The 24,905-nt window shown below is 40.2% G+C and overlaps 1 protein-coding gene across 1 annotated transcript in view; it reads right to left on the reverse strand.

Moving 5' to 3' along the window:
- Nucleotides 1-1,301: 1,301 nt before the first annotated feature.
- The window catches only part of DPT (dermatopontin), a 28,543-nt gene continuing 4,939 nt past the window's right edge, over nucleotides 1,302-24,905 (reverse strand). The window contains exons 2-4 of the mRNA XM_038154015.1: nucleotides 18,005-18,130; nucleotides 8,320-8,427; nucleotides 1,302-2,740 (exon numbers count right to left, since the gene is read on the reverse strand). Of these exons, the coding sequence (XP_038009943.1) occupies nucleotides 2,674-2,740; nucleotides 8,320-8,427; nucleotides 18,005-18,130 (301 nt within the window). The 3' untranslated portion in view covers nucleotides 1,302-2,673. The remainder of the gene's footprint in view (nucleotides 2,741-8,319; nucleotides 8,428-18,004; nucleotides 18,131-24,905) is intronic.

Below are 24,905 nucleotides of genomic sequence, written 5' to 3' on the forward strand. Positions count from 1 at the left end.
ATCTGAGAATTACTTAACTTTCTGAAGAGGAGTCCTGTGAAATCTATCCTACACAGATGCACTGCTAGGGTGGAACTGGGAATAGAGCATGGGTGAAACAAGGGACTGGGACAGAGATGAGGGAGAACAGAGGCATGAGCCAGCAGTGTGCCCAGGTGGCCAAAAAGACCAATGGCATCCTGGTCTGTATAAAAAATATTGTGTCCAGCAGTACTAGGGAAGCGGCTGTCCCTCAGTACTTGACACTGGTGAAGTTGCACCTCAGATTCTGTGTCCAGTTCTGGGCCCCTCATGAGAAGAAATATGTTGAGATTGTGGAGTCAGTCCAGAGAAGGGCAATGGAGCTGGTGACGGGTCTGGAGTACAAGTCCTATGAGGAGCAGCTGAGAGCATTGGATTTGTTCAACCTGGGAGAAGGGGAGGCGCAAGGGTGACCTTATCACTCTCTACAACTACCTGGAAGGAGAGTGTAGCAAGGTGAAGGTCAGGCTCCTCTTCCACACAACCAGACACAAGGACAAGAGGAAATGTCCTTGAGCTGTGCCAGGGGAGGTTTGGGCTGGACATCAGCAAGACTTTTTTCACTGAAAGAGTGATTAGACATTGAAGTGGGCTGCCCAGCGAGGTGGTGGAGGCATCGTCCCTAGACATGTTCACAAAACAACTGGACATGGCACTTAGTGCTATGATGTTGTTCTCATGACAGCATTCCATCACATGTTGGTCTCAGTGATCTTGGAGGTCTTTTCCAACGTTAATGGTTCTATGATATGGGACAATATGACACTGCAGCTCCATGATAAGAGACCAGGACTGCTCTTTTCTGTGGCTCTATAAATTTAAACCAGCTTAAGATGATATTTTACCATCCCATCAGAGGCCTTCATAAGCCCATGGTGTGCATACAGAATGAAGAGCAGCCTAAGTAGTCAAGACAAAGTTGGGTGGGAGATGGGCATCTGTTTAGAGTAAGTATTCTCAGGGATGATCCTCCTTTGCCTAATTTTAGTGCACAGCCTTTTCCACTGATTCCCTGGCATGAGTGCTTTTTCTTCTGGTGCTCTACTGTTTGGGGTTCTTTGGCTTCCTTTGCCTGTCTGCCAGAGTCAGTGATCAAGCTTCTCCAGCTTCCCTAAGCTTATCAAAATCTCTTTCTCACTGTTACCTACATATTTCAGCAACTGGCTCTCACAGAACTCCCTAATCACCATTATGGTCTCTGAGAGTGACAGAGGGTTTGTTTGTGTGCAAATTAATATGCTGGTGTAAGGAAAATCAATAAAGAACAAGGGTACAGCAAAGCAAATCCTATCATTCCTTTATTGGACAAGAGGGTATGCTTCTAAACATGCTAAAAATGCTTGGAATATGGAAACTCACTAGCAGACACCACTGTTTCCTATGAAGCTTTGCAGCCTTAAATTGGCACATGGAGTCATCATGGCCCTTGAACCAGCAGCACCAAAGCCACTGCTAAGTTCACCATTGAATGCATAAACGAAGAAACTGAGCCCTAAATTCTGACTGGTTCAAGAGTGAAAATCCTACCTCAGATCTTTCTGAAACAGGTCAATATTCTTTCTTGTTGGACTGCAGCTGCACATGTGTTGTGCAGTGTTGAAACATGGTCAGTTTATACTTTATAGGCAATAGGATCTGCAAACATGAGGAACTAAGGTCACCTAAGTCACTAACTTTATTTGTCTATTCTAAGCCAAGATTGTATTACCTAGGGAATATGGATGTTGTACAGGTACCCACATTGGAAATCAAATCCACCTGAAATTCAGACTCCTGAAGAATGTCATATCCATATTTACTGAGCATGAATGGCCTAACCTACTCCTGGATTTGCCCAGACCAGAGTTCTTGGTTAGTTTTGTCGTCAGAGATTTTTAAGACAATATAAAAGAGACTCTAAGTAAAGCTGAGTTAGTCTTCTGTTTTTATTGATGGATCTGCTCTCATTTTTATCACATACTGATGTCTTCCTGTTGTAAATACCTGGAATTCTCCTGTGTGGGCAGACCTTTGTTGCAGTGGAGTTATGCTGAGGGCTGTAACAGGTAAGGCCAGGTGCAGCCCATCAGACACCTCCCAATGATGTTTTCTGCACACTTCCAGTTCTGAGAAGCTGGTTGGGATCACTGGGTTGGTTCCAAGTACAAAGCAGAAGACAGGAAAGTCTAGTGCATGCTGGGAAACGTATAGTATGTTTTCACCTCATTCAGAGGGGCTATGGTGCTGGGAATAAATTCTATATTTCTGTAGAGTAGAAATTTTAATAAAATTTTTATGTTTTCTATAGAAATTTCTATAAAGCTGTTATGTGAAAGGAAATTCTATGTGTTTAGAATGGCTACATGTATATATAAGAAAGGTAACTGCATATGCAGTTTGATTTGTGTATCATAAACATGTATGTCGAAAGCAAATTTAATTGGAGGATACAACTCTCGGTGCAGCTTGAAAGAATCCTCTGAAATCACTGTTGCAAGCATGTGGGTTGGCAATTTACGTATTAGCTCCAGAGGGAAAGAATCATGTCTTCAGCAGACAGGTGATGAGTCTTGGTACATTTTTGTGTACCTAATCGATCTTCTCCTGTAATCACTAATTTTATCCCACCCCTGTCTGTCCCAAAGATTTCCAAATGAAGTACACTCAATCTTTTTAAACATTTTGAAATGGGCAGTCATAGTCTGTCATCCTGCAGACAATAAATTTCCACTGACGATCCCTGCATGAAGGAGAGACAAGAGAGAGGTGTTAGTGAGCCAGAACTGCAGAAGATGCTATACAAGTAAGAGTAACTTTATACCAGGTACTATGGCAAGAAAAACATCTGTCTGCCATTAACTGACTTTCATCTGAGTGCTCTGTGTTTTCAAGAGCCAAAAGAACATTAAATATGTGTGATAGTTACAATTCCCTTACACTCCTTTACAAGATAAGAAAATCAGCTCTCTGAATAAGTAGGTCTCTGAAGATAATGAATCCTGATGGTGGTCAGTCCTGAATTGACTTTTAATCAGTGACCAAGAGGAAAAGGATAATTCTGTCAAAAGTTATTGTCATGTCATATATTGTTCAGTAATGTGTAAAAGGTGAAAAGTACTTGGGTGATTTGTGAGCTATGTCTAAGAGGGGAGTTATCCATACAGCAAATATTGATTTCTCATCCTTAATCAAATCACATGTGAGGAAGAATAACATTTATGAATGTAAGGAGAGTTTATGCTCTTCTCAGTATGTGTTTGGTATTCTCTCTCAAGAGAGCGATAGGAAACCTAACAACTGCTGGTAGGAAGCCTGACTGGAGCAGCAGGATTCAGCAGTGGAGGCCAGTGATTTAGTGTCCAATAGCCATAACAGGCTACAAATTTAATTTCCTCTGTAGCTTATTGTGCATTAAATTTTCCTTTGACAGATAGGCTTGAGATGAGAGGCTCAAATACTGTCCTGCTATGAAGGGAATGTTGAATTTAGGCTGCTTGATACTGGCTAACTTGAATTTAGATCCAAACTACAGTCCTTGCAGATGGCAGTTGTCATTTATATTGATAATGGCTTGTCCTCCAAGAGGTTTCTGAAAGCTTGAATTCTGCTGATAGTGATGTCCTAAAGCTGAGGCATAGGATGGGTAATGCTGGTAATGGGTGATTTAATAGGAGCTTGCATTTAAAACCCCTGCACCAAACTGGTGCCAGACTGCTGCCTCTTGGGAATGTGCTGAGACCCCCGAGCCCAGATTATGGTATTAACTGTGCTTAAATGGTGTCATTGACTGGGTGACTCTGTCCTGGAACAAGACTAATTTGACTTTAAAGCCCTGTAGGTATACATTTTGTACCTACCATGTAGGTATAAAATGTCTCATTGCACCTATTGTTAACTGAGGTTTTTTAATTGGAAATTTACTGTGCTGCTAAGCTACAAGTTTATCCTCAGTGTCATTTGGAACTGGGTCTGTGTCATGCTCTTCAGCAAGTATGATGTAACAATTATATAGTTTGGCCTTGGTTTTCTTCAGATCTTTCCTAGATGTTTTAAATAGTATTTTCCTTGTAAAACTGTTACCAAAGGTTAATGAAATGCAAGATTCATTTTTAGGTTTATTTTAAGAATCCCTTTTTAGGTCTATGTGCATGCTTTTCAAGGACAGTTATTACTCTTTTGGTCACTAAGTTACCAAGAGAGATAAAAAATAAAGAGGATCTCTTTGTGGAAAACAGAATTACATTGGTTAAAGTTAAGGTCTGCTAAGATAGCACCCACTGTCAGAGAGACTTTTAGCTCAAAATCTTAGATCAAGTAGGTTTTCTAAAATAGGACATTGTGAAATTAAAAGTCAAGTTCTTTAAAAGAAATGTATTTTAGTCACCTGAATTAATAACATGCTTTAAAATACTGGAAGAGAATTATTTCTGAAGCTGTCATTTCAGCTTGGACTTGCTGACACTAGCATATGTGTACATGGTTGACGCATTTATGGCATATTACCTTTTTTTCCCCTGTTACTTGTGTTTGAACTCAAGCATACATGCCCAGCTTCTCGGGATGCAGGCAATTACTTTGTACTGTTGCTGTTGTGTGCTTAATTCAGTAGTTATCAGCTTGTTTCAATTTATAGATCTCTTACAAGTTTACCAATGGGGATGCAGATGCCATCAGGAATTGCCTTATGAGGCATACACTAGAATATATCTGAACTTGCCTTTGCAGATCTTAACACCAGTTTGTAGGTGTCATCCCTCCCAGTCGCTAAATTAATGCATTTTCCTTGGCTTTGGGAATCAATATTGAACTGTCTCTTTTACTTTCCAGCTGTCATGTCCTGTCAGATTTGAATTTTTGATGTATAGAGAAATTTCTTTTATCACTAAATATTGTTGAATAATCTGTTTCCAATTCAGTTAAAAAATTCTCCGAATTCCTATTCATATTGAGTTTGACAAAATCCTCTTTCATCAGTCATAGGAAACATATTAGGGACCTTAAATACCCTATAATTTAGCTCAGCTGAGCTTGGTGGCTGTCCAGCTTGTCTGGGCATTTCAAACATACTTTAGTGTTGGGGTATCTGGCTGTTGATTTATTTTTCAGTAATGATGTCTGAGCAGTTAAGAAGTAACTGGCTATCCAGATGAGCCAAACAAATGGATCAGAGAACAGTTCTGTAAAAGAAACAAGCTTATGACAGTCTGCATGTGCTATTTTTATACTACATAGCAAAGGACAAGCTGTGGTTCTTTCCAAGAACTGGTAGTTCCCACCTCCCTGTCCAAGGTACTTGCTGCAGGTCGGGTTGTGAGTGTTCCAGTGGTGCTCTCTGGACCAGGAGACTGTTCCAACCAGATCACAGCCACCTAACAATGCTCCACCAGAAAGTCATACCATCATCACTTGGCATGTTTCAGAGCTCAGGCTGAAGGTATTATGTTGTTTGGTTTGTGGGTTTAATTTTGGAAGCTATTGTGCCAAGGGTTTGCAATGTGCATGTGTATGTGGGCAGTTTCTGTTGTTTACAGCCTGCTTCAGATAGCCCATGTCCTTCTCTGAAATTTGACTGTATCAGTCTGTCTGATACAGATGCTGCCCTTCCCTGCAAATATTCCCTTATTTATGTCCTTAGGTCATCCTGTCTGCATCAGTGTTATCACCACACTCCTGAATGGGCTCCCGGAGATACTTCAGGCCTTTTCTAATTCTTTCCAGCTGCTTTTGTCTTGCTTTATAGACAGTTGTTTTCTCCTTTTGACCTATTTAAAATGAGACTGGAAAATGTAAATAGTAACCAGTTCTGAAGTCTATTCTTCCCAAATAAGCAGTTAAAACCTTTGATAATAACTACAACAATAACTCTTGCATTCATTCCTGTTACACAGGCATGTAAACTCACAGACAGTGATTACAGAAGTATTGGTGAGGATAGCATAATTCTAAACTTTCTATGTCCTTTGCCACAAGCATCATAGCTGTCTCAAATATCCTTGTATCAACAGTAGCCTCACTGATGCAATGTCTTAGGGAGTAGGAAGGGAAGATATGATTTTTGCAAGTTTATTGAAGAAGCCTAAAAATACCTACCTGTTTGAAGTGATTGGGAAAGTTTTAACTGAAATACCTTCAGAGGCTTTTTCTTGCCTCTTGTTAGCTCAAGAACATTGTCCATATGAACTAAATAGTAGGGACACAAGTTTAATGTGCTTGAAAAGAGGAATTAAAAAATGTTTGCAAAAACAAGTGGAAATGTGCATGCACCAGGCAGGCTGAGATTCAGAAGACCTTTTCCTACTCCTGTTCTGCCTCATGAGCTGCAAAGAATCATTAAGGATGACAAATTTGCTGACTTTTGTGATTCATCCTGCTCAGGAGGAGTGTTACAGCCTGAATCTGAATTCTGAACTGATGTAGCAACATTTTTTTTTTTTCCACTTCATTCTCTTAGCAACACAAATTGTTTCTGGTTGTTCTAAAAGCGGAGGACCAGAAAGTATAGTGGAGCAGAAAACTTTTCTAGTTTGCAATTCATAAAATATTTTCTCTGTTGTTTCAATCTGCTACTGTTGCAGGTGTATGACTGCCACCAGAGCAGAGATAGGACAAAGGTGTGCTGGTGGCTTCTTCCTCTTCCAGACACTGTGGTCCTGTGAGGACCTGTACTCCCAATGTACATTCCCATGAAACTGTCTTTGCTCCAGTTGCCCCACTGCCACCCTGTTCTGAAGGCTGCCTTCAGCAGCCAGAGACAGCAATCTGCTCAGAGGCATAGGCTACCTTGGCTGCTTTGCTTTCCAGCCTGTCCCTGTGATTCCAGACTTTATCCTGGTCCACATGTGATAGAGTCTGGATTCCAGCTGCAGGGGAATGCACTGTCTGCATTCTTTCCCCTACTCTCTGTCACAACCATGAGGAACAAGGATTAAGGATAGCACTGGGAAATATTTAAGATGAAAAGCCCAGAACGAGGCTGTCCCTTATGACCTTGTATTTTCTTTATCAAAAGCAATAAATAGATACTCTTGAGTCAAGTATCTATGAAAGTTATTCTTCCATTTGTAGGAAGAATTTGCAGACATGCCTTCCATTTGGCAATCAACAGGATAATGTATTTTAGCCAGGAAATTATAGTTATGGACCTGCAGCGGTCTTACAACGTGTTGTCATTCTGGAAAAGCCTCCTTATTTTAAGTTGAGGGATCCCTATGGTGAACTTTGGCTGAGAGCATTACAGTGACAAAAGCACTTTGGCTGCTTTGAGTGTTATTATAGACAGCTTGAAATATTGATGTCTTTAAACTCCCACTTCTCTCTTCTCTCCTCATTCTCATGTAGCCCATCTTGGCAGAGCAGTGCAGCACACCTTGCCTTGCTGTCTGTATTTTGCTTGATAAGAAATGCTTTAATATACTGGGCTGAGGTGCCTAACAAAAGACATCAGCAAAGAAATAGCTCATTATTGATGGATTAGAGGGCAGCTTAAAAGAATCAAGATCCCTCTCCCATGATCAGGTTTCAGTGACTGCTTATGCTCTTCTTAAACCTTAGGATCTCTGTAGCCCTAGGCAGACAACAGTGTGGGATTTATGTTAAACCCAAAGTTTAAAACTTTGCAGTTGTGTATAGTAAAAGGGGAGAAACATTCCTTTTAGCTGAGCAGAAAAATTGTGAATCCATTTGCATGACTATAACTTCACTAGCCATAGGGCCTCTCCCAAGAGGACTAGCAAATGCAAAGAAATGACCAAACTGATCAATAAAATGTAGTTAACTCATTTTCTGGAAAGGGATCAAGGTGCATGGCACTGCCTGGATTCCTGGATTGTCTGAATCTGTTAGAATTGTGTTGAAATAGATTGGGCAGTTTAAAGCATTCACATCGCAGTTTGTATGGTATTAACTTTGCATGCTGGCAGATTCCCTACTTCTCTGCAAAGAAAAGTGGACCAAAATAGGTCACTCATTCCCTGAAGGCACAGGGTGTTTTTACGGAGCTCAGTGAAATATGCTCCAACTAGAGGTAGGTGAGAAAGCATACAGAAGATTTGTTGCATTTGGTGAAGGTCAGATTCAGCCCAACCTACCACTGCTGTATTTTTCACTGCTCAGATGGACATGGCAAATGATCCCCATTAGGTGCTCTGCTCCTGATGCACCACTCTGGACAATGAATCATATGTACTGTGAACTTCGGTCCTCAGAATTCCTAGCACTTTGCTGAGTACCACAGCAGATGGTGTGTAGCCATGGCCTCTTGGGGGGAAATAGAAAAGAAAGGCATTTTAAAGTTTCTAATCAAACAGGTGAAAAGCAAACCTGTGCACAGCAGAGAAAGTTGTGGTTGCCCCACGGATGTAATAGTCGTAAGTGTACATGATCATGTCCATATCTTCTCCATAGTGTCCTGGATATTCTGTTGTTAACCTTTATATTAAAGAAAAAGAAGATAATATAATTTGCCATCTTATAGAAGAGTCCAGTTGAATGACTACAACTCAATTAGTAGACTTCTCCTGCCTCTCTGAAAGTTCTTGTTTCTTAACAGCACTACAAGATACAGTCTCACGATATTGCCTTTCTCCTATATGCAACTAATTCAGGTAGCTATTTGAATAAAATTCAGCAACTTTAGAGCAATACTGCAAACTGCAGTATTGGAATATATGTATATACATCTGCTGCTCTGGGATAAAAGCAATCTGAACAAGAAGTACTTATGTCTTTATTGCAGGGATTTGCTCCAGCAAATTTTCCTCCTGTGAAACTCTTTGGTTTGCAGCTGTAGTCTGCAGTAAATGTTGCCAAGTAAAATGACTCTAAGCATTTATCCATGTATGAATTATATTAAGTGAATGTAACAATTAAGCCATTACTCTTTGTTCTTTCCTCTCTCTGCCTAATTTAAAATGTAAACATATGAGCCTGGACAGTATTTGTGCAGTGTATTTGATCTGAGGACCTCAATTATTCTTCATTTATTAACCAAATAATTAATAATTCTTAATAATTAAGAATTATTCTTCAATTATTAACCAAATTATGATTGCTGCTTCCCTGGGAAATTGGCAAGTAATACTGTAATTCATTTTACAGATAATGAGCAGATTCAGGAAGAGACTGGAAGCTTGACCAGTACTTTCTGTCAACATTATATTTTAAGTCAGAATGGAAGCCTCACACTCCTTGTATTACACCATTTTACATGGGTGTTCCTACTGGAGTTGTCAGCCTCACTATGAAACAGCAAAGAGAAGCATTAGGTCCCCCATAAGGGAGATACTGAACCTGTAGAAATAAACAGCCCAGCTCCTCTTGAGGCTAACAGAGTTAAGACATATTTACAGAAATCCTGGCAACCTTTTCCTGACTTAATCCAGCCCACCAGCAGTACTTGAATGGTGCTTGAAGGTGATTGAAGCACATTCCAGCCAGCACTCATGCATGTTTACATTTTGTTAAATCAGAGGAGTCTAAGCACAGATTTAAATATTTTACTCACTAGGAATATGGTTTTTGGGATGGGTTTGAGCTTTTATGAGGTGCTTTGGGTGTATTTGGAGCCCAAACCTCTAACTGCTGGAGAACTCAGAAGTGGAAAGTTTACCTGAAAACTGAGGCACTCTGGGCTATTAGGTTGCTTCCCAGGTCATACTCAGCTTTTGAATGGGAAAGATCATTCAGTTAGAACATCATTCCTAACAAATCATTTTTCCTTGACAAATGAAAAATGTGTCTGCATATGAAACTCAAGCATGACCTTATAAGAGCCTCAAGTCTAATCAGTCAACTTCTTTGAATATATCTTTTTCTCATGCTTCTTTTCCTTTGGCCATGAAAATCATCACACAGATTCTGACTTACAGTACAAGGACACCCATCCCAGAGTGTATTTGGAAAGCAGAAAGTCAGGTCTGGTCACAGTGTCTGTTCTCTGCATTCTGACCAAGGACACACAGATGTGCAAAGCCCTTGCAATGCTCTGCCATTGGTAAGAAATAACAGCAGTATTTCACAGGTCATGCAGACTAAGAGAAAGAGAAGAAACCATGAACACTGCCTACTCAGCCAGAGGACAGTCCCCATATTTAGTTTACTAATTTGAAGCCTGAATGTCTGATAGTGCATCTTCAGAAAATCCAGGGCTATAGAAGGTTTTAAAAATGAAGACCAGCTATGGACCAGCATTTAATTTTGCATTCTCCCATCAACTCCATGTTTTGACACTTTGTTTAGCTATTATTATGAGAAATCACTAAGACATGTGTTTCTAGATGTTCTACCAAATGTGTTTAAGAACATCTGTTTGGCACTCAGCAAGGAAAATACTCTGTAATCTTGACCAGCAGTATGTGTTGGGCAGATGAGACTGTGCACCACTCAAGGTTAAAAATCTGCTTTTTTCTCTACTCGGAAACGGAACCGAGACTCAGTTCTTTGAACTTCTTTCATGGGCCTCTCAGTTGAAAAAAATGAATCTGATGACAAACTTCTGAATTGCTGTAGTCTCACAGACCTTTTAGAGGTCTGTAGAGGCATGTAGTGTTATTCTGAAATGCAGTGGGAGTCTTCATTTAGCTTCCTTCTCATTTCTTTCTGACTGCTGTTATCTTCCCCTCCCTCTGTATTAACTTCTCCACAATACCATTCAGCCTCTTAAGGCTCCTCAACTAAGAAATGCTCAAAAAACAAATCTATGCAATCACCAAAAATAAATTATTTGGGGACTTGAGCTGCTTTGAAGTGTGTCTTGTTTCATAGGCAGGTGCCTAGGGGCTACTTTTGTTCTGGAGAGAATTATAAATAACAGTATGACAGCAGTGTTCAAGTTCACATGAGTCTGTGTGGTCTGTCTAATTAATTTCTCTTTGATGATTGTTGCGCTCGTTTCTGAAACTGTTCCCCTAAGCCCCTGCCATTTCAATGTTGTCTGGCTTGCACTGTGTTTTTAGAAGGAAATGCAATTGATCGTCCATGTAGCAGGGCTCTGTGGTGTGTCCCACTCCTTTTCTATTATCTCCATTTTTGGAATCCTGAGGGTAATTCACACAAAATGTGTCTGCACTTAGAGATGCCCTTGTGTTTAATGCATAGGGATAGTCAGTATGTGGTTTTCTCATTTAAGACAGCCATTGAGGGCCTTCCCGAAGTGGTCTGCCTGGCACAGGACAGTGGTTTCCTCAGGTTTTGTTGTAGCTTGGTCCATGCCCTTATTATCAAGTACTTAACTGAAAATGTTAAATGTTTTAGTCACTAATGAATACAAAGTGCATATCAACTTGTGAGCTGCCTACCATGGTCCTACAGACACATAATTTATTTACAAACATGGTAGCATTTGTAAGCCATGTGTGGCAATGTATGGTCTGTACCCGAGAGGAGTCACAAAATGAGTGTGAGACACTTTTTGCCTTAGTTAGTGAGGATTTGCCTGCCCATGGGCTTTTCAGATAGGAATAGCCATCCACAGTAACCTTCACGGTGCCCTGTAAGCACTTCTGGCATTGAACTCATAGTAAACAGAATTGGGCTAGGGGAGCAGTGAGAAGCCTGGGAATTGCCAAGTGCCAAAGTTGCTGCTGCTGTTTGGGGTTTTGTATGACCAAGCCAGGGTGCCTGTGGGGCCTGAGGGGGTAGGTGACAGGGGGCCCTAGGAAAGAGGCTGGCAAAGGAGCTGTGAGAAGATGTGTGTTGTAGCAATTGTGGGCTCTTGGCACTGAGTAGTTTGTAACACTGAGGGGTAGGGGCCAGCAAGGTTCATTTAGTGGGATTGTTTGTCAAACCCAGATACACACACAGGTGTTAAGTTTGGGGAAAGACTTGTGGGGGAGAAAAGAGTAATGTGAGACCTTTAACAAGTGGTAGTCTTTTCAGTCTGTATGATCTGTTTGCAAGAAAATACAGAAAAGAGGAACTCTGGTTAAGCTTTTCAAAGCTACTTCTGGATAGTACCAGGTGTATGATGTTTGGACACAAGAGACTTGAAGCACCAGTGGCATTGTTGAGAGAGGAGAAAGAAGGTAATTCTGTGTTCAGGACTGGGAAAGCAATCTTGTGATAACAGGTGTAAGTAGTTTGGCCTGTGTGTGAGAGGGAAAAGTTGACAGAAAAAGGTATTTTCATAATGGCATTTTTAGCTAGAATAGGGTTGATGTGGAATGGTTTATCTTTTCGGTGGTTTACTTTGCTCCAACCATCCACACATTTTTCCAATATATCTCACTATAATCATATAAATCTTGCTCAGGGTAGGATATGTACTCAAAAAAGGCATTAACTCTTTACCAGGGTTACTGTTGTTTTAATTGTAATCTGAAAACAGCTGTGTTGTTTATTTTTCATGGTGAAGAATTGCTATGGTAGAGATTAATAGAAAACACAGAGTTAGTCATTTAGCGCTGAGAAGAATGTTTTGTACTAATCTACAGTGATCTGTGGCACTCTTTTAACAATTGACTTCAGAAATTGTATCATGAGTCCATTATTTACCAATAAGAAGATCAAGTCACACTGGTAGCCTTAATATGTACAGCCTGCTGATTAAATAAATAAATGAGAATTGTGGGTATGCCTTGCTTTCAGATGCCAAACAGACAAAAGAAACGAGTCTTTTAAAATATGAGAGTCAGTGGTAGAGCAGTTTCTGGCTCCAATTGTGGAATATACCTATTCCCTGATCATAGATACATGGTTTTGGAATATCTTACGCTGTTCACTTCTTGTGCAACTACAATGGTAACAAGTTGGATGGCTTCTTTTTAACCTTCATTTCCCTCTTTGTGGCTGAACTCTTCCTCTAACAATGCCACAGCCAAAAGAAAGAGCTGTTTCACTTTAAGAGCAAGACATAAGCTTTAACATTAACTTTCTGACATTTGAGGACAAGGAGTGTCTCCTGACACTCCTTATTTCATGGGCTTACTTTAGGTGGTTTAAGAGTATGTCTTTCCTAAAGGAGAAATTTTGTTCAAGGGCCACAAGCCTGCAAGTTACATTCAATGAGCATGGGAATTATATGTCTCTTTCATCAATTTCCACTCTTCCTCCAGCTAGAGGACAGCAGTCATCTGCTTTAAAAAATGCATCCTATGCTGAAAAGCTAAAGAAGGTCTTAGTAAGTCATCTACAGAATTTCCAGCAACTGCTCCAAGTATAGATCCCAGATTGCCAAGCTGCCAGGGAACTAGAGGTGTCCTGGAGCTCCTCCAGAGATGAGAGGTTCTCTTGTGTGGCCATGTCATGTGTTTTGGGATTGAGCTCAGGCTCCAGGCTATGAGCCCATAGATTCACACAGACACATCACTGCTGCTGTGTTCCCACTGTGTTGCACTGAAAGCCACAAGCCCTTCCAGGGCTCAGGAGCTACAAGGCTGGAGGCTGGCACAGTGGGACCAGAGCTCTTCCAGGCCTGCACGAGCTCATGCAATGCAGGTACAAGCAGCAGCAGAGAGCTCAAGGCAACTTGTGCCTGCTCCTCAAGAAAAGTATGTCCAAAATAACTTGGCCAGATTTCCAATGCCAGATCAAATGTGTTTATCCTAAAATGTCTCTGGAAGATGGTCCTGCTGATTGAACTGCAAGGTTGTATTTGATAAGTAATAGTTTAAAAATTTTAAAGAAAGAATCATCCTCCCCCAGCAGTTAAGTACCTTTTAAAAAATGGAAAAAGAGGGGAGGGGAATTGGGTTGTCCAGAACTGCATATTTCCATGACATCTATTCTGAGTTTACCTCTTGGATTTGTACCTCTGCTACTGGTTATCTCTGAGAAACCTGCATAGGATCACATCATTTTCAATATGTCTTGTGTGGCAGGTTGAGTCAGGAAAACAAATAAGTGCTTTAAACCCCATAACTCTTGGAAAATGTAATTGTTGCCTGGACAGTGTCACCATGACAGAGACTAGCCACAGCTCCAGACAGACCTTCTGGCATTTAAATTGCTCATTGTTTTGAGAAGGGAAACAGTCATAAACAGTCTGCAGACTTGGGGCTGCTCTGTGACATGTGTTTGCTTTTCAGAGTATGGAGTCAAGTTTTCATTTCCTGGCAAAGAGAAAAATCAGAGCTCCAATGGGTCTACTTAGTGACACTGTCTCTGCATCTGTGATAGATTTGCTTCCTTTATGGTGCAAATCAGCATATAGTTTATTTTACTGTGGTAGCATTCCCTAGCCAGGTAAAGTAAAGGGAGCTTTTCTGCCTCCTATGAGGAATGTTAATTATTTTCAGTATGTTAAAAATGTGCGGAAACCATGACAAGTCTTGGCATGATGAATAAGGAAACTAAGTACATTAAAAAAAATTACAAAGCAAGTGCAAAACTATGAGACTGGAAAATATTAGTAAATTTATTTTCAATATGAGCTTACGGCAGAGGAAAGCTGGGAATTAATGGTGAGAGGATGAGCTGTGAAACAGAACTACTGGGTTCAAAGTGTAAGAATATAAATGCTAACAAATAAAGTCCTTCTGCATGTATTTGACTTCAGTCATTTTATTAAGCAAAGTGAAGGCAAAGCGTTGGTTTCAGTCAGCATGATGGTGTTATAAATTTGTATTCCAACAAATACCAGCAGTTGTCAAAAAACACAGGGATATTCCAGGTGTAAAACACAGGGCAAATTCTAACAAATCTGTTGCATGGCTCATGCACATAAGAAAAATCTGTCTTTAGTCATTGTAGGGTCATCTCACTTCAGGAAGAACATAGTCCTGAAGCAGAAGAGACAAGAGAAACCATAGATAAGGGTCAGCTGGTTTACTGCTTTTATATGTACCAGAAAGGCCTGTATGGAGACAAATGGAAGAGGAAGGAATCAAATACTCAAGGTGAGAGCTAATTTGAAACAGAGTTTTGTCACACCTCAATATTGTCAGTTTTCTTAAAAATGCATTTCTGCCTGCATCTGGTTTCATACTTAAGGCTATATAGCACATTAAAAGTCAAGGCTGCTGAGAAATTCTGCAGTGTGGATTTTCTTTGAATATAGATTTTCCTATGTAATGTATGATCCACAAAGTACCACCATCATTGCATACTTTCCTGTTACTACTTTTCCACATAATCATATACTAATGAAATAGTGTATTTCATGCCTTTGCTTGAAAATAAGCCTCTTCAACCAAAAAATAGGAGTCAGCGGCATGTTGATTGCCAGTTCTCCACAGTTACTTTATTTACAATGAGTTCCTGGAACAGAACAAATACTATTATCATTTGGGGCAGAAACTGCAATAAATAATGATACACTACACACACATCTTTGTTATGTCTCACATGCATATACAATGTGAGGTCTTACTCATGGTAGCCCAGAACTAATTTGCAGTTTTTTGGAAAACATATTCTTCCTGTCAAGTGCATGTTAACTAGTGCAAGATACAGACCAGAAGCGTGATGTGTGAACAAAGTCTTGTGACAATAACTTGGAAATGCCAATGAAAGTTATGTTGTGAACGAGATCTCCTGCGCTTAGGGGACAGGAAGTTTGATTTCGGTACCCTGAAATTTAATAACTCAAACAAGTCACATCTGTGACTTTACAAGTAAAAGTGAGTCCACAGTATGGGGTTTCACACTACCCTGTAAAGTTCATGTTGGCTATATGTTACCATAACAAGCAGTACTTGCCTAGAGTACTACCACACGGTCTAGGCAGGGGAAGAGAGTAAACCCGAAAAGAAACCATTCCTAGCAGATGATAGAAAAGAGACCACTGTTTTGGAGGACAGACTTTATCTGTGTGGTGTGGGTCCTCCAGTAAAAAAGTCCTTCTATGTGGGACTCCAGTATAGCTCTGGTGGAAAAGGACTTCAAAAAGTCTCTGCAACAGCCCTTTGCTCCGAACAGGGTCAACCATACGGTCAGGCCAGGCTGCTCAGCTTTTATTTTGTTCTGTCTTGAAAGCCTCCAAGGTGCCTTAATAGGGAATCTACCCTCATAAAAGAAGCAATTTTCTTTACATTCCACTGAACTGGCAGTCCTGCCCTCAAGCATGTCAGCTGCACCCGCCAGTTTGGTGGTGCAGCTGACTTGGCCAGCATGTGCTCTGTTGCCTCCTCAAGATCATTGATAGAGATATTAATCAGGACAGGCACCCAGGCAGGGTATCACCCTTTAACCACTGCCCTCTAGTCTGTTAAACCATTATATTTTAACCCATCTAGTTATCTGTCCATCCAGACCCTAACATCCTAATTTGGATACCTGTATGTGGAAAGAGCTTATATACGTACACCTTGCGAACTATAGAGGCAGAATGTTTTTTTAATGAACCCATAATCACAAATTATGCACCAGAAGCTTTTCACAAGCCAGGTGACACAGCTTCCTACCAGTTTTACAGCTCTCCCCTCCCAGAAGAATGTGAGTACATGGGATTTTTACCCTGCGTAGAGGGAAAAATGCTTCACCTGCTTTTGAAATGCTGCCTTTTCTGCATGGAACTTCAGGTGGACTACATAATGCTTTCTTTCTAAGCACAAAAATGGAGTGTTGTCACTGCTGGAAATAGAAGGGCAATATAGGAGTCTGTATGCAGCTGAGATGAAAACTAAAGACTCCAGTAACCCCAAACATTTACATTAGGATTTGCCTTACTCTGAATGCCAACTTGCAAAGCAGAGACAAAGCTGTTCCCAGTTGTCAAGACAACATCTGAGGGAAGTAGAACTGTCAACAATAACAAAAAAAAATCAGAGATTTCTGTTGCCTCTCTGAAAATGTATGCAATATTAGAGTAGTACAAGAGATTGGAAGAACTGCTTAGAAGTCTGAGTGAGTTTCCCTCAGAGGGAAGAGCCTGGACAGGTATGTAAATAAACCTCCAAGTAGGGAACATACATAGGCAATGTCTGCTGGAAAGGAGGCAGAAGAATGTTCAAAGACTTTGTTACACAGTTCCTGTAATTTAAAAACGTTAATAATAATAATAATAATAATAATAATAATAATAATAATAATAATAATAATAATAATAATAATAACCCATTTATTTTCCTCCTGGCTGCAAGGAGACTGAAGGATGAAAAGCGAGGCAGTGCTGTTGAGTTTGGCCAGTAGCCAGCCAGACAAGTAAGACCAACAGGCCAATAAACAGTTTGTATGCATCTCAATGGGAAGCCTCTTTCAAAACTGAGGTCTAGAAAAAAGAGTTCAAGTACAGGTTTACTTTTTTCTCCCTCTACTTTCTTTTTGTTTATTTTTTTCTTTAATGTAGGCAGCTTATTCTTTGTATCACTGAAAATAGCTAAATTTAAGCTAAATGTAAAGGAGCATAAAATGATGGCTTCTCTTGAACAGAATGGACAGGAGAAATACAAGCTGCCTCTACAAAATCTGCTGCTGTCTTTGGTTTTAATTTAGAGAAACCACACCTGTGGTGCATTTTAGAGAAACTGGGAAGCTTGGTATTCACAGCTCATTTTTTCAGTCTCCATTAAGTTGCCAGCACTATTTGTGATACCCTGCTGAGACCACGTTTTTCTTCTGGGTTTATGATCACTAGATCATTTTGACTTTGATCTTTAAACAGTTTTGAGAGAAAAAGCTTAGTTGTATGCACTAGTAATATTTTTTCTGAGGTAAGTGGTAAAAGTTCAGTCTTGTAAGTCATTGTTGCACAAATATGTAGCACAGAGATGCTCCTACTCCAGTAAATGTGCTGGATTTATAGTAGGAAAATGTCATTCTACTTGTCATTCTCTCCATTTGGAGACTTCTGTCACGGTTTCCAGAACAGCTGGGCTGATGATGATCCCCAGACCTGTTCATTGAGGGCCAGCTACTGTGTTGTGCTGTTCAGTGTAACTGCACCCTTATTCTTTCCCTTAGCCTTGGATCCTTAAGAATCCTGTGGCAGACTGGAAATAACATGCTTAGCTCCATAAAGCACAGTTAACTCTTTTTCAGACAAGATTTCTGACAGGTCAAGCAGCCAAAGGCATTTATAGGAATTATTGGGAGAAAGAAGATCGCAGGTTTGGTGTCTGCTTGAACTCACCAGCAGGAATATGGGCACCTCTGGCTATAGCGGCAGCAGTAAAATTGCCATTCACGGTCCAGCACCGATGGAAAATACTGACTCTGGAAACCAGCCACCAGCCCATTGTTTGAGCAGGTTTGGTACCTAATAATGAGGGTAAAGAGGAGAACACACAAGGAAAAAACGGTATTAGATTCCTTGATAGTTTCAAGCATTTCTCAAAACACCATTAGCATTTTTGACACAGAGTACAAGTTGAAGGTTTGACTTTGTGCTGAGAAGCACTGTTTGCACTTGCTGTGTATAGAGTAACAATTTTCTGTAAGAAAGCAGCAGTAGTTAACCAATGTCTTAACATTTATGTTGCACTTAAAACTGTTTAATCAGGCTAAATTATTTAATCATTCTAGTATGCTAACCAGGAAAGAAGTTTTTTCTGGTTATTATTCTCAACTGTTTACAAATCATAAGACTGACTTCAAAATAGTCCACTAAAATTTTTGACTATGACTGTTGGTATTTCAGGATTTGGGCTTTATTGAACCAACCTTTTTAATTGCTTCTCTACCACAAAAAAAAAAAAAAAAAAAAAAAAAAAAAAAAAAAAAAAAAAAAAAAAAAAAAAAAAAAAAAAAAAAAACAAAAAACCCCAAAAAAAACCCCAACAACAACAACAAAAAACAAAAACCGAAAAAAACCACCCTCAAAAAAACCAAAACAAAACTCAAGAAGCTGTTTTATAAAAGAAGTTCATTAACTTTTTTAATTGCTTGCTTTCACAACTATGTGTCTCTAGGAGAAGGGATTCTTTTTTAAAACATAATAGGCTTATGATGAAATCATTATTTGACAGCAATCACATAAGGAAAACTGTGATTCAGATGTTATGTAATTTTAAGAGTCACATAAAGTTTATGACTGGATTTTCAAAAGAAAAATCTGCTGCTTCATGCTTTCAGTGTGCTCGATAACTCTATCATACGTGTGAATCACTGCCTCTAGGTAGAGTAGACATGGTCTCAAAGCATGCATGCCTCTGTCTGCACACCCTTCAATACCTAAACACTGATACCCAAAGTAATTCAAGTGGTAATCAGTTTGAATAGCTTGCTTCTTGGAGACTAAAGACAAGGAGCTCATGAAAACAGACAGGTCATTGGTTCAGCTATCTGGTGCTCATTTTCTCAAGCACCCTCCTGGCCTCACTGTTTCCCTGTCCTGAAAATCTGAAAATTATAGGAATGCTGTTTCTTCCATCACTTTTTCTTCTCTTTTGTTATAGATGGATAATAAGATGATTGGCTCTCGTAATGAAAAGATAACTATTGTGTGAATACTAAGAAAAGCCTTAAGTGATGTACACTTATGTTATTGTAGTTTAGATGTCCTCTGTTCTCCCCATGGTTCCCTTTCCTCCTCCTGTATTGTGACCATCAGACAGCTGAGGTTGTCTTAAATAGGTAAAAAAAGGTGTACACATGTGTCCCTTACCTGGAGTGGTTGGACATGGAAAATTGTTGCTTAGGGGGTACAACATGGCAACACCTGCTCTCCAATCAATTTACAAGAAAGCAGTCTCCACTGATAAATGGCAAAGAAGAGCTGACTGACAGGCTTTGAGAGGGGCCAGGGCTGGCTGATGCAACCCCCAGGGGTATAAAAGACTGAGCATCCAGCTTGAAGATGAGCTGGCCATGTGGTATGTGTGAGGGGCAGTTTCCAGCACTGCAGATTTTTTCCTTATGTAGTCCTTAGCTGTATTTTTGTTAAGGTTTAATAAGCCTTTTGAAAGTTTCAAAGTGGGCAGTTGTCTCTCACACTTTCTTTTCCTTTCATCAAGGAAAACCTGTAGTAAACTTTCTCTGTGATTTCATAAAATCAGTTACAATGATCTACCTGAAAGATACTTTCAGAAAAATCTCCCTTAGTTTCAGTCCGTGACCTCATAATTTATTCTAAAGACCTGAAGTTCCCAGAAGGGAACACACATAATCTAGTGGAGTTTGATGTTTGGAAAGTCATTCACTTGTGCTCAGGGGTGTTAGCACTTGCAAAGACAGTGTGAGGCTGAAGTATGCAAAAGCTGAAAAACTGATCAATTTTGACCAGTGCAGTGATGAATTGCCCTGCCTAGTTTTCAGCGTCCATTTTTGAACCCAAGGGTCTCTTCTCTGTCTCTTCCGCTGCGTTCTGTTGTTCAGCCAAAAATATTTACATTTATTTGTGCCCCTGTATCTCCTATGCTGATGGGGCCACAGTACTTGTGCTTTGTGAGACTCTTTCAAGGGCCTTCAGATTTCAGTCATAATGGGGACTCTGAGTTGCCATGGTATCACACCAAGTATGGCAGTCTGGCTTTCACTCAGAGGATTTCAGCAGGGCTTTGATAGGAAGTTGTTCTGATTTTTGGCTCATAGGCCATAGGAACATATGGCTAAGACTCTGAGTAAACATATTGGATAGCTGCAGATGATTGGTGTTATCATGACAGAAGAATGGTTGACACACAGCAGTATAGGGATTGGTTCTACCTGTTGCAAAATGAGCATTAAACTGTGTAAAATAGCAACAAATTTGTGCCTCACCTTCTGTCTCTCGCCCTTCCTGTCTGCATTTGCACTGCTCAAGTCCTTGTGCCCCTGGGAGAGTTTCTAGCTCTTTTGCATGGGTGCAATATTGGGAGCACTTTGTTTCTCCCTTTCCTTGGCATTTCCTCTCAGAAGCTCAACACTGCCCTGCAACTTCCCATCCCCAATGATCAGATCAGCATCTGATATTCCTGCTCACCTGTCTTTGTGGGAGGTTCTTACTTCTTTTTTCTTCCCACCTGTTGACATTCAGTCTAGGAAGTTCTGTCCTCTTTGCCTTTGTCCTACAACAGTTTTTATTTTCCTGACACATTATTTTCTACTAATATAGGTTGTGATGCAAAGATTAATTTTGAAAGAGATGTCACTCATAGACACTTCTCTCCATAGTGAAATGAGAAACAAACCTAGCTAGCATAACACTCATGTTTATATGCACTCATATTTGAGTACCAGATTTTAGGAAGGTGTGGTTATTTTTTATTCTATCTTCTCATGATAAGTTAGATTAAAAAATATAATTGGTGTTGCCTTAAAAATTAGTTTCTTAGATGAAAAGTGTACCTGGACATAAGTAATGTTTTATAATTGTTATAGATATGTCAAAATTCCTAGGCAGATAAAAAGTTACCATGTTATAAATATATCAAATGTAGTGTTATTATAAATATAGTATTATAAATATACTAAACATAGCTCTGTTATAAGGATATTAAAGGTTTATAGCTACACTGGCCTAAAATCATGTTTCAGGGATTACCACAAAAGGGCACCTGGAATCCTAAAAATCCTATACAGGAATTGAGACATCAGTTTCTTCAGCAGCTTCCACAGGTGTCCCTGAATAGAAGGTGTAATTTGCAACTAAAAGGGAAAAGCTTCTTCTATAGAGATTCTGAGTGAAACTCGAACATCTTAGCCATCACTGGGCCTTAGTGATCCTAGATAACCAAAAGTCAGTGTTGTTCCCGTAATCTACCATATGTGAATGGCAAGTTCCTTTAAATTTGCCAAGATGTAAGAAGAGTTCTCCTAAAATATAACTAAATCAGGGAACGGGACATCAGTGGCCCATCTGGCTACTGATAGCCAGAAGATAGCATATTTTATGATAATCAACCTAACAAAAATAGTCTGTTTCGGGAGAATCCACTAACATGTAAAAAGACTACTGGTAAAAGTTATAAGTATTCCCCAGACTTGGTGTGTGTATTGCGAAGCAGCCTTTGTTTCAAAGGAGATGAGGTTCTGCAAGGAACAAGAAGAGGAGATGAATATAGATGAAGGCATCGAAGACTGAACTGTTTACACATCTGATAGCATTATCCATGGACTGAAGGAATATAGAGGAACCATCGGATCAAGAAAAGAACAAAGAAAGTCATAGCCCTGAGCAAGAAAAAGAGTATAAGAACTGGACTCAAACTCAAGCGAAATGTGAACTCACCACTCTGATGCAAGGAAGGGGGTCAGAGCTGTGTGTTTTCACCCAGAGCCAATGTCCCGGGCTTGACTCTGTCCTTTTTAATTCGTGGCTGGCTTAAATTGTGAATTTGAATGCAAAATAAATTTTATACTTTGTTATTTTATCATAATTTGACTCTCACAAGTTATTGATCCAGCTTAATCGGCAATTACATTTATAACATAATTAAATTGAAGTTTTGTTTTAATGTAATTCAAAGAAAAATTTGAAATACATATTAAAGGTCATGTTCAATTCTCTCTCTTTGCTTCTGTCTCATACACAAGGTCCTGTAATCTTTTATTCAAGTTCAGTATTTTGTTTAGCAAAAAAAAAAAAAAAAAAGATAATAGTGATGTTGAAGTACTTTTCTTTAGCTTTGAGATAATGTAAGATTATTTGCCTTAATCTTTCTAGTTTTCAAGTAAAATCCAGACACTCCTTAAAAAATGAAGAGATGCTCTCAGAACTTGGAGTGCTTATTTGTGAGGTCATATAAAATATTTCCTTCCCTTTCCTTTTCCCAGCTGGCCACTTTCCTACAAGCAGAAAGTAATTCTTCAAGGAAAACAAACAACCCTCCCCACACACCTTTTCAGTCAGTTGCTCTATGCACTAATCTGAAAACAACACCTAATATATCAGAATTTTTTCCTTCTCTGTTGAATTCACTACTCTTGTCACAGCAAATCCCCAAGCAAGTAGGGTGAATAAAAACCAGTGATTCGGGAACTTGGATTTATAGCCAAGTCAAAACAAAATTTTTTTCACAAGACCCACTCTTTAGCACTTTTACTGTAAAGGATAGTTCAGTATTCAGAATTAATGTGACCAGGTTCTCCTCACTCCTGAAATCCTGACATTGCTAAGAAGAGAGGAAAATGCCTCTTACAAGGTGAATGCAGAGGAACATGAGAAACAAGCTGGGATTGTGTGGGATTAACTTGGCAGTGGGTAGGTTTTATTTTTCTAATTGGCTCAAGTTGCCAAGTGTGAAGAGTTGTCTTTTGGATCTGGTACTGGGAGAAGAGGGGGTGAGCTGGTTGGTGGCGGGGGGAGTGAGAAGATTGGTGGTGAAGATCAGGTGCTCTTGGATGGGCAGTTGCCTTTGCCTTGGGTACAGGTGTGGGAAATGACTGCAGTGTTCCATCGAAAGCCTTATTCTGGGAGGAGTTCTGTGTAGTAACAGGGATATGGTATCAGAGACTTCCCTGGCCTGCTGTGATTCCTGTGAAAAACCTCTCCTTTGCCAAATATTCTTCTGCACTGGTTAATGAGTGTTGTACAGCTGAGCTCTGTCATGGCATGCAATCAAAGCATGCATCCATGTTACAGATTTAGTTTAGGTCAGAATTGCTTTTGTTCTTCACTAGTGAGCTTTCATCTGTGAGACCAAACGAGCTGGTGTGAAACAAACCCACCCAAAATGCATTTGCATATGTAAATTTTGGATCCATGCATGACCTGTTTTACCCTATAGATCCTCTTAAATTGTGCCACATTATTTGTAAACATCAGTAACAACCTCAGCAGCTGAGCATGTTCCTCATTGGCTCAACAGGTGTCTGCCAGACTGAATACAAGCATTGCTTACAACAATAGAATTGTTTTGGGCAATGGAATCAGTTTTGGTCACACTTCAGACTTACACCTGCACCTTAATTTTGCTCTTTGCTGAGCAAAGCCCCAGAGTGTTGTGCCCCACCTAATGCTGGTGCTGTGTGGGAAACCTCCCTCTGAGGCCCCATGTTCCTCAGCTACATCAGCACCGTGTTATCCTGAGGATGAGAACCCAAAGAGGAAGCCTGTTCATTACAAATCTGCTCTGGGAAGCCCAAGTTAAGCTGCAGGAAGTAGTGTTGTAAGAGAATGCACTAAATTCCTGCTGCACTGACTGGGATTATGCTCCCTGAAGCTTTCTAGAGCCATGCAGAGGCTGACACACAGCTCAGTAGGCACTGGGTTGTGCTGCATTGAGGGTGTTCCTCATATGTGTTCCTAATAACAGGGTAACATGAGAGTGTCTTTCCGTGTCCCTGTGGAGGAGAGGCCCTATACTGCTCTCCTGAGTTATCTTTGTGGAGTGTCCTCCCTCTGTGTAATTGGATTAATTGTGTGATGAGACCTAATTCAATGGTCAGTCTGTTACAGGTGAATGGGCAGACATAAGAGACTGAGGGCAGGCTCAGAACACTTGCAAATCTGGCACCCAGATAGAGGGAACAACTTTTATGTGTTTGATTAGGCCACGTCAGTCTCCAAAAGCCAGTTCTTCAAGGAGTGTTCCTTATCTGTTATGGGGTGCTGAGACATGTTGTTATGCCACATGCCAAAGGCAAGCTCTGTAATATCTTTGGCTATATATTCTTTCATTCTGGGGGCATTTATGACTTACTTTTTTCTCCCTGGCCAAGGGAGGGCAAGGCCCTTTTCACCCTGGTGATTTCTTCTTGACAGTAGCTGATGAGGCCTCCTTTTCTACAGGAACATTCCTCTTCTCCTCAGATGCTCCCTCTGGACTCAGTCCATTGCAGCTGTGCTAAATGGACTTGTAGCACTAGTCCTTTAACATAAACTTAGGACTCTGAAGAAAATTAATTTGTTTGTGTAGATAGCACAAATGGGAACCTTTTCAAAGAGCAGCTGGATTATGTGGTTTGGGTAAACAGCCTCAGATCTGAAATCTGGGACTGGTCAGAGATTTGGAACAAAAATAGTTCCTACTGATATACCAAGGTGTGCTGCCAGAGCCTGAACAGGAGGATCCTTTGCTCAGTAGTCTGTCTTTGCCCACCCAACTTGTGGGCAAAGGAGGGAGAGAATGGCAGTGGGGAGGGAGAATCTATATATCTGTTTTTTCCAAGTC

Source organism: Motacilla alba, chromosome 1 (genome assembly GCF_015832195.1).
Source record: "Motacilla alba alba isolate MOTALB_02 chromosome 1, Motacilla_alba_V1.0_pri, whole genome shotgun sequence".
NCBI lineage: Eukaryota > Metazoa > Chordata > Aves > Passeriformes > Motacillidae > Motacilla > Motacilla alba.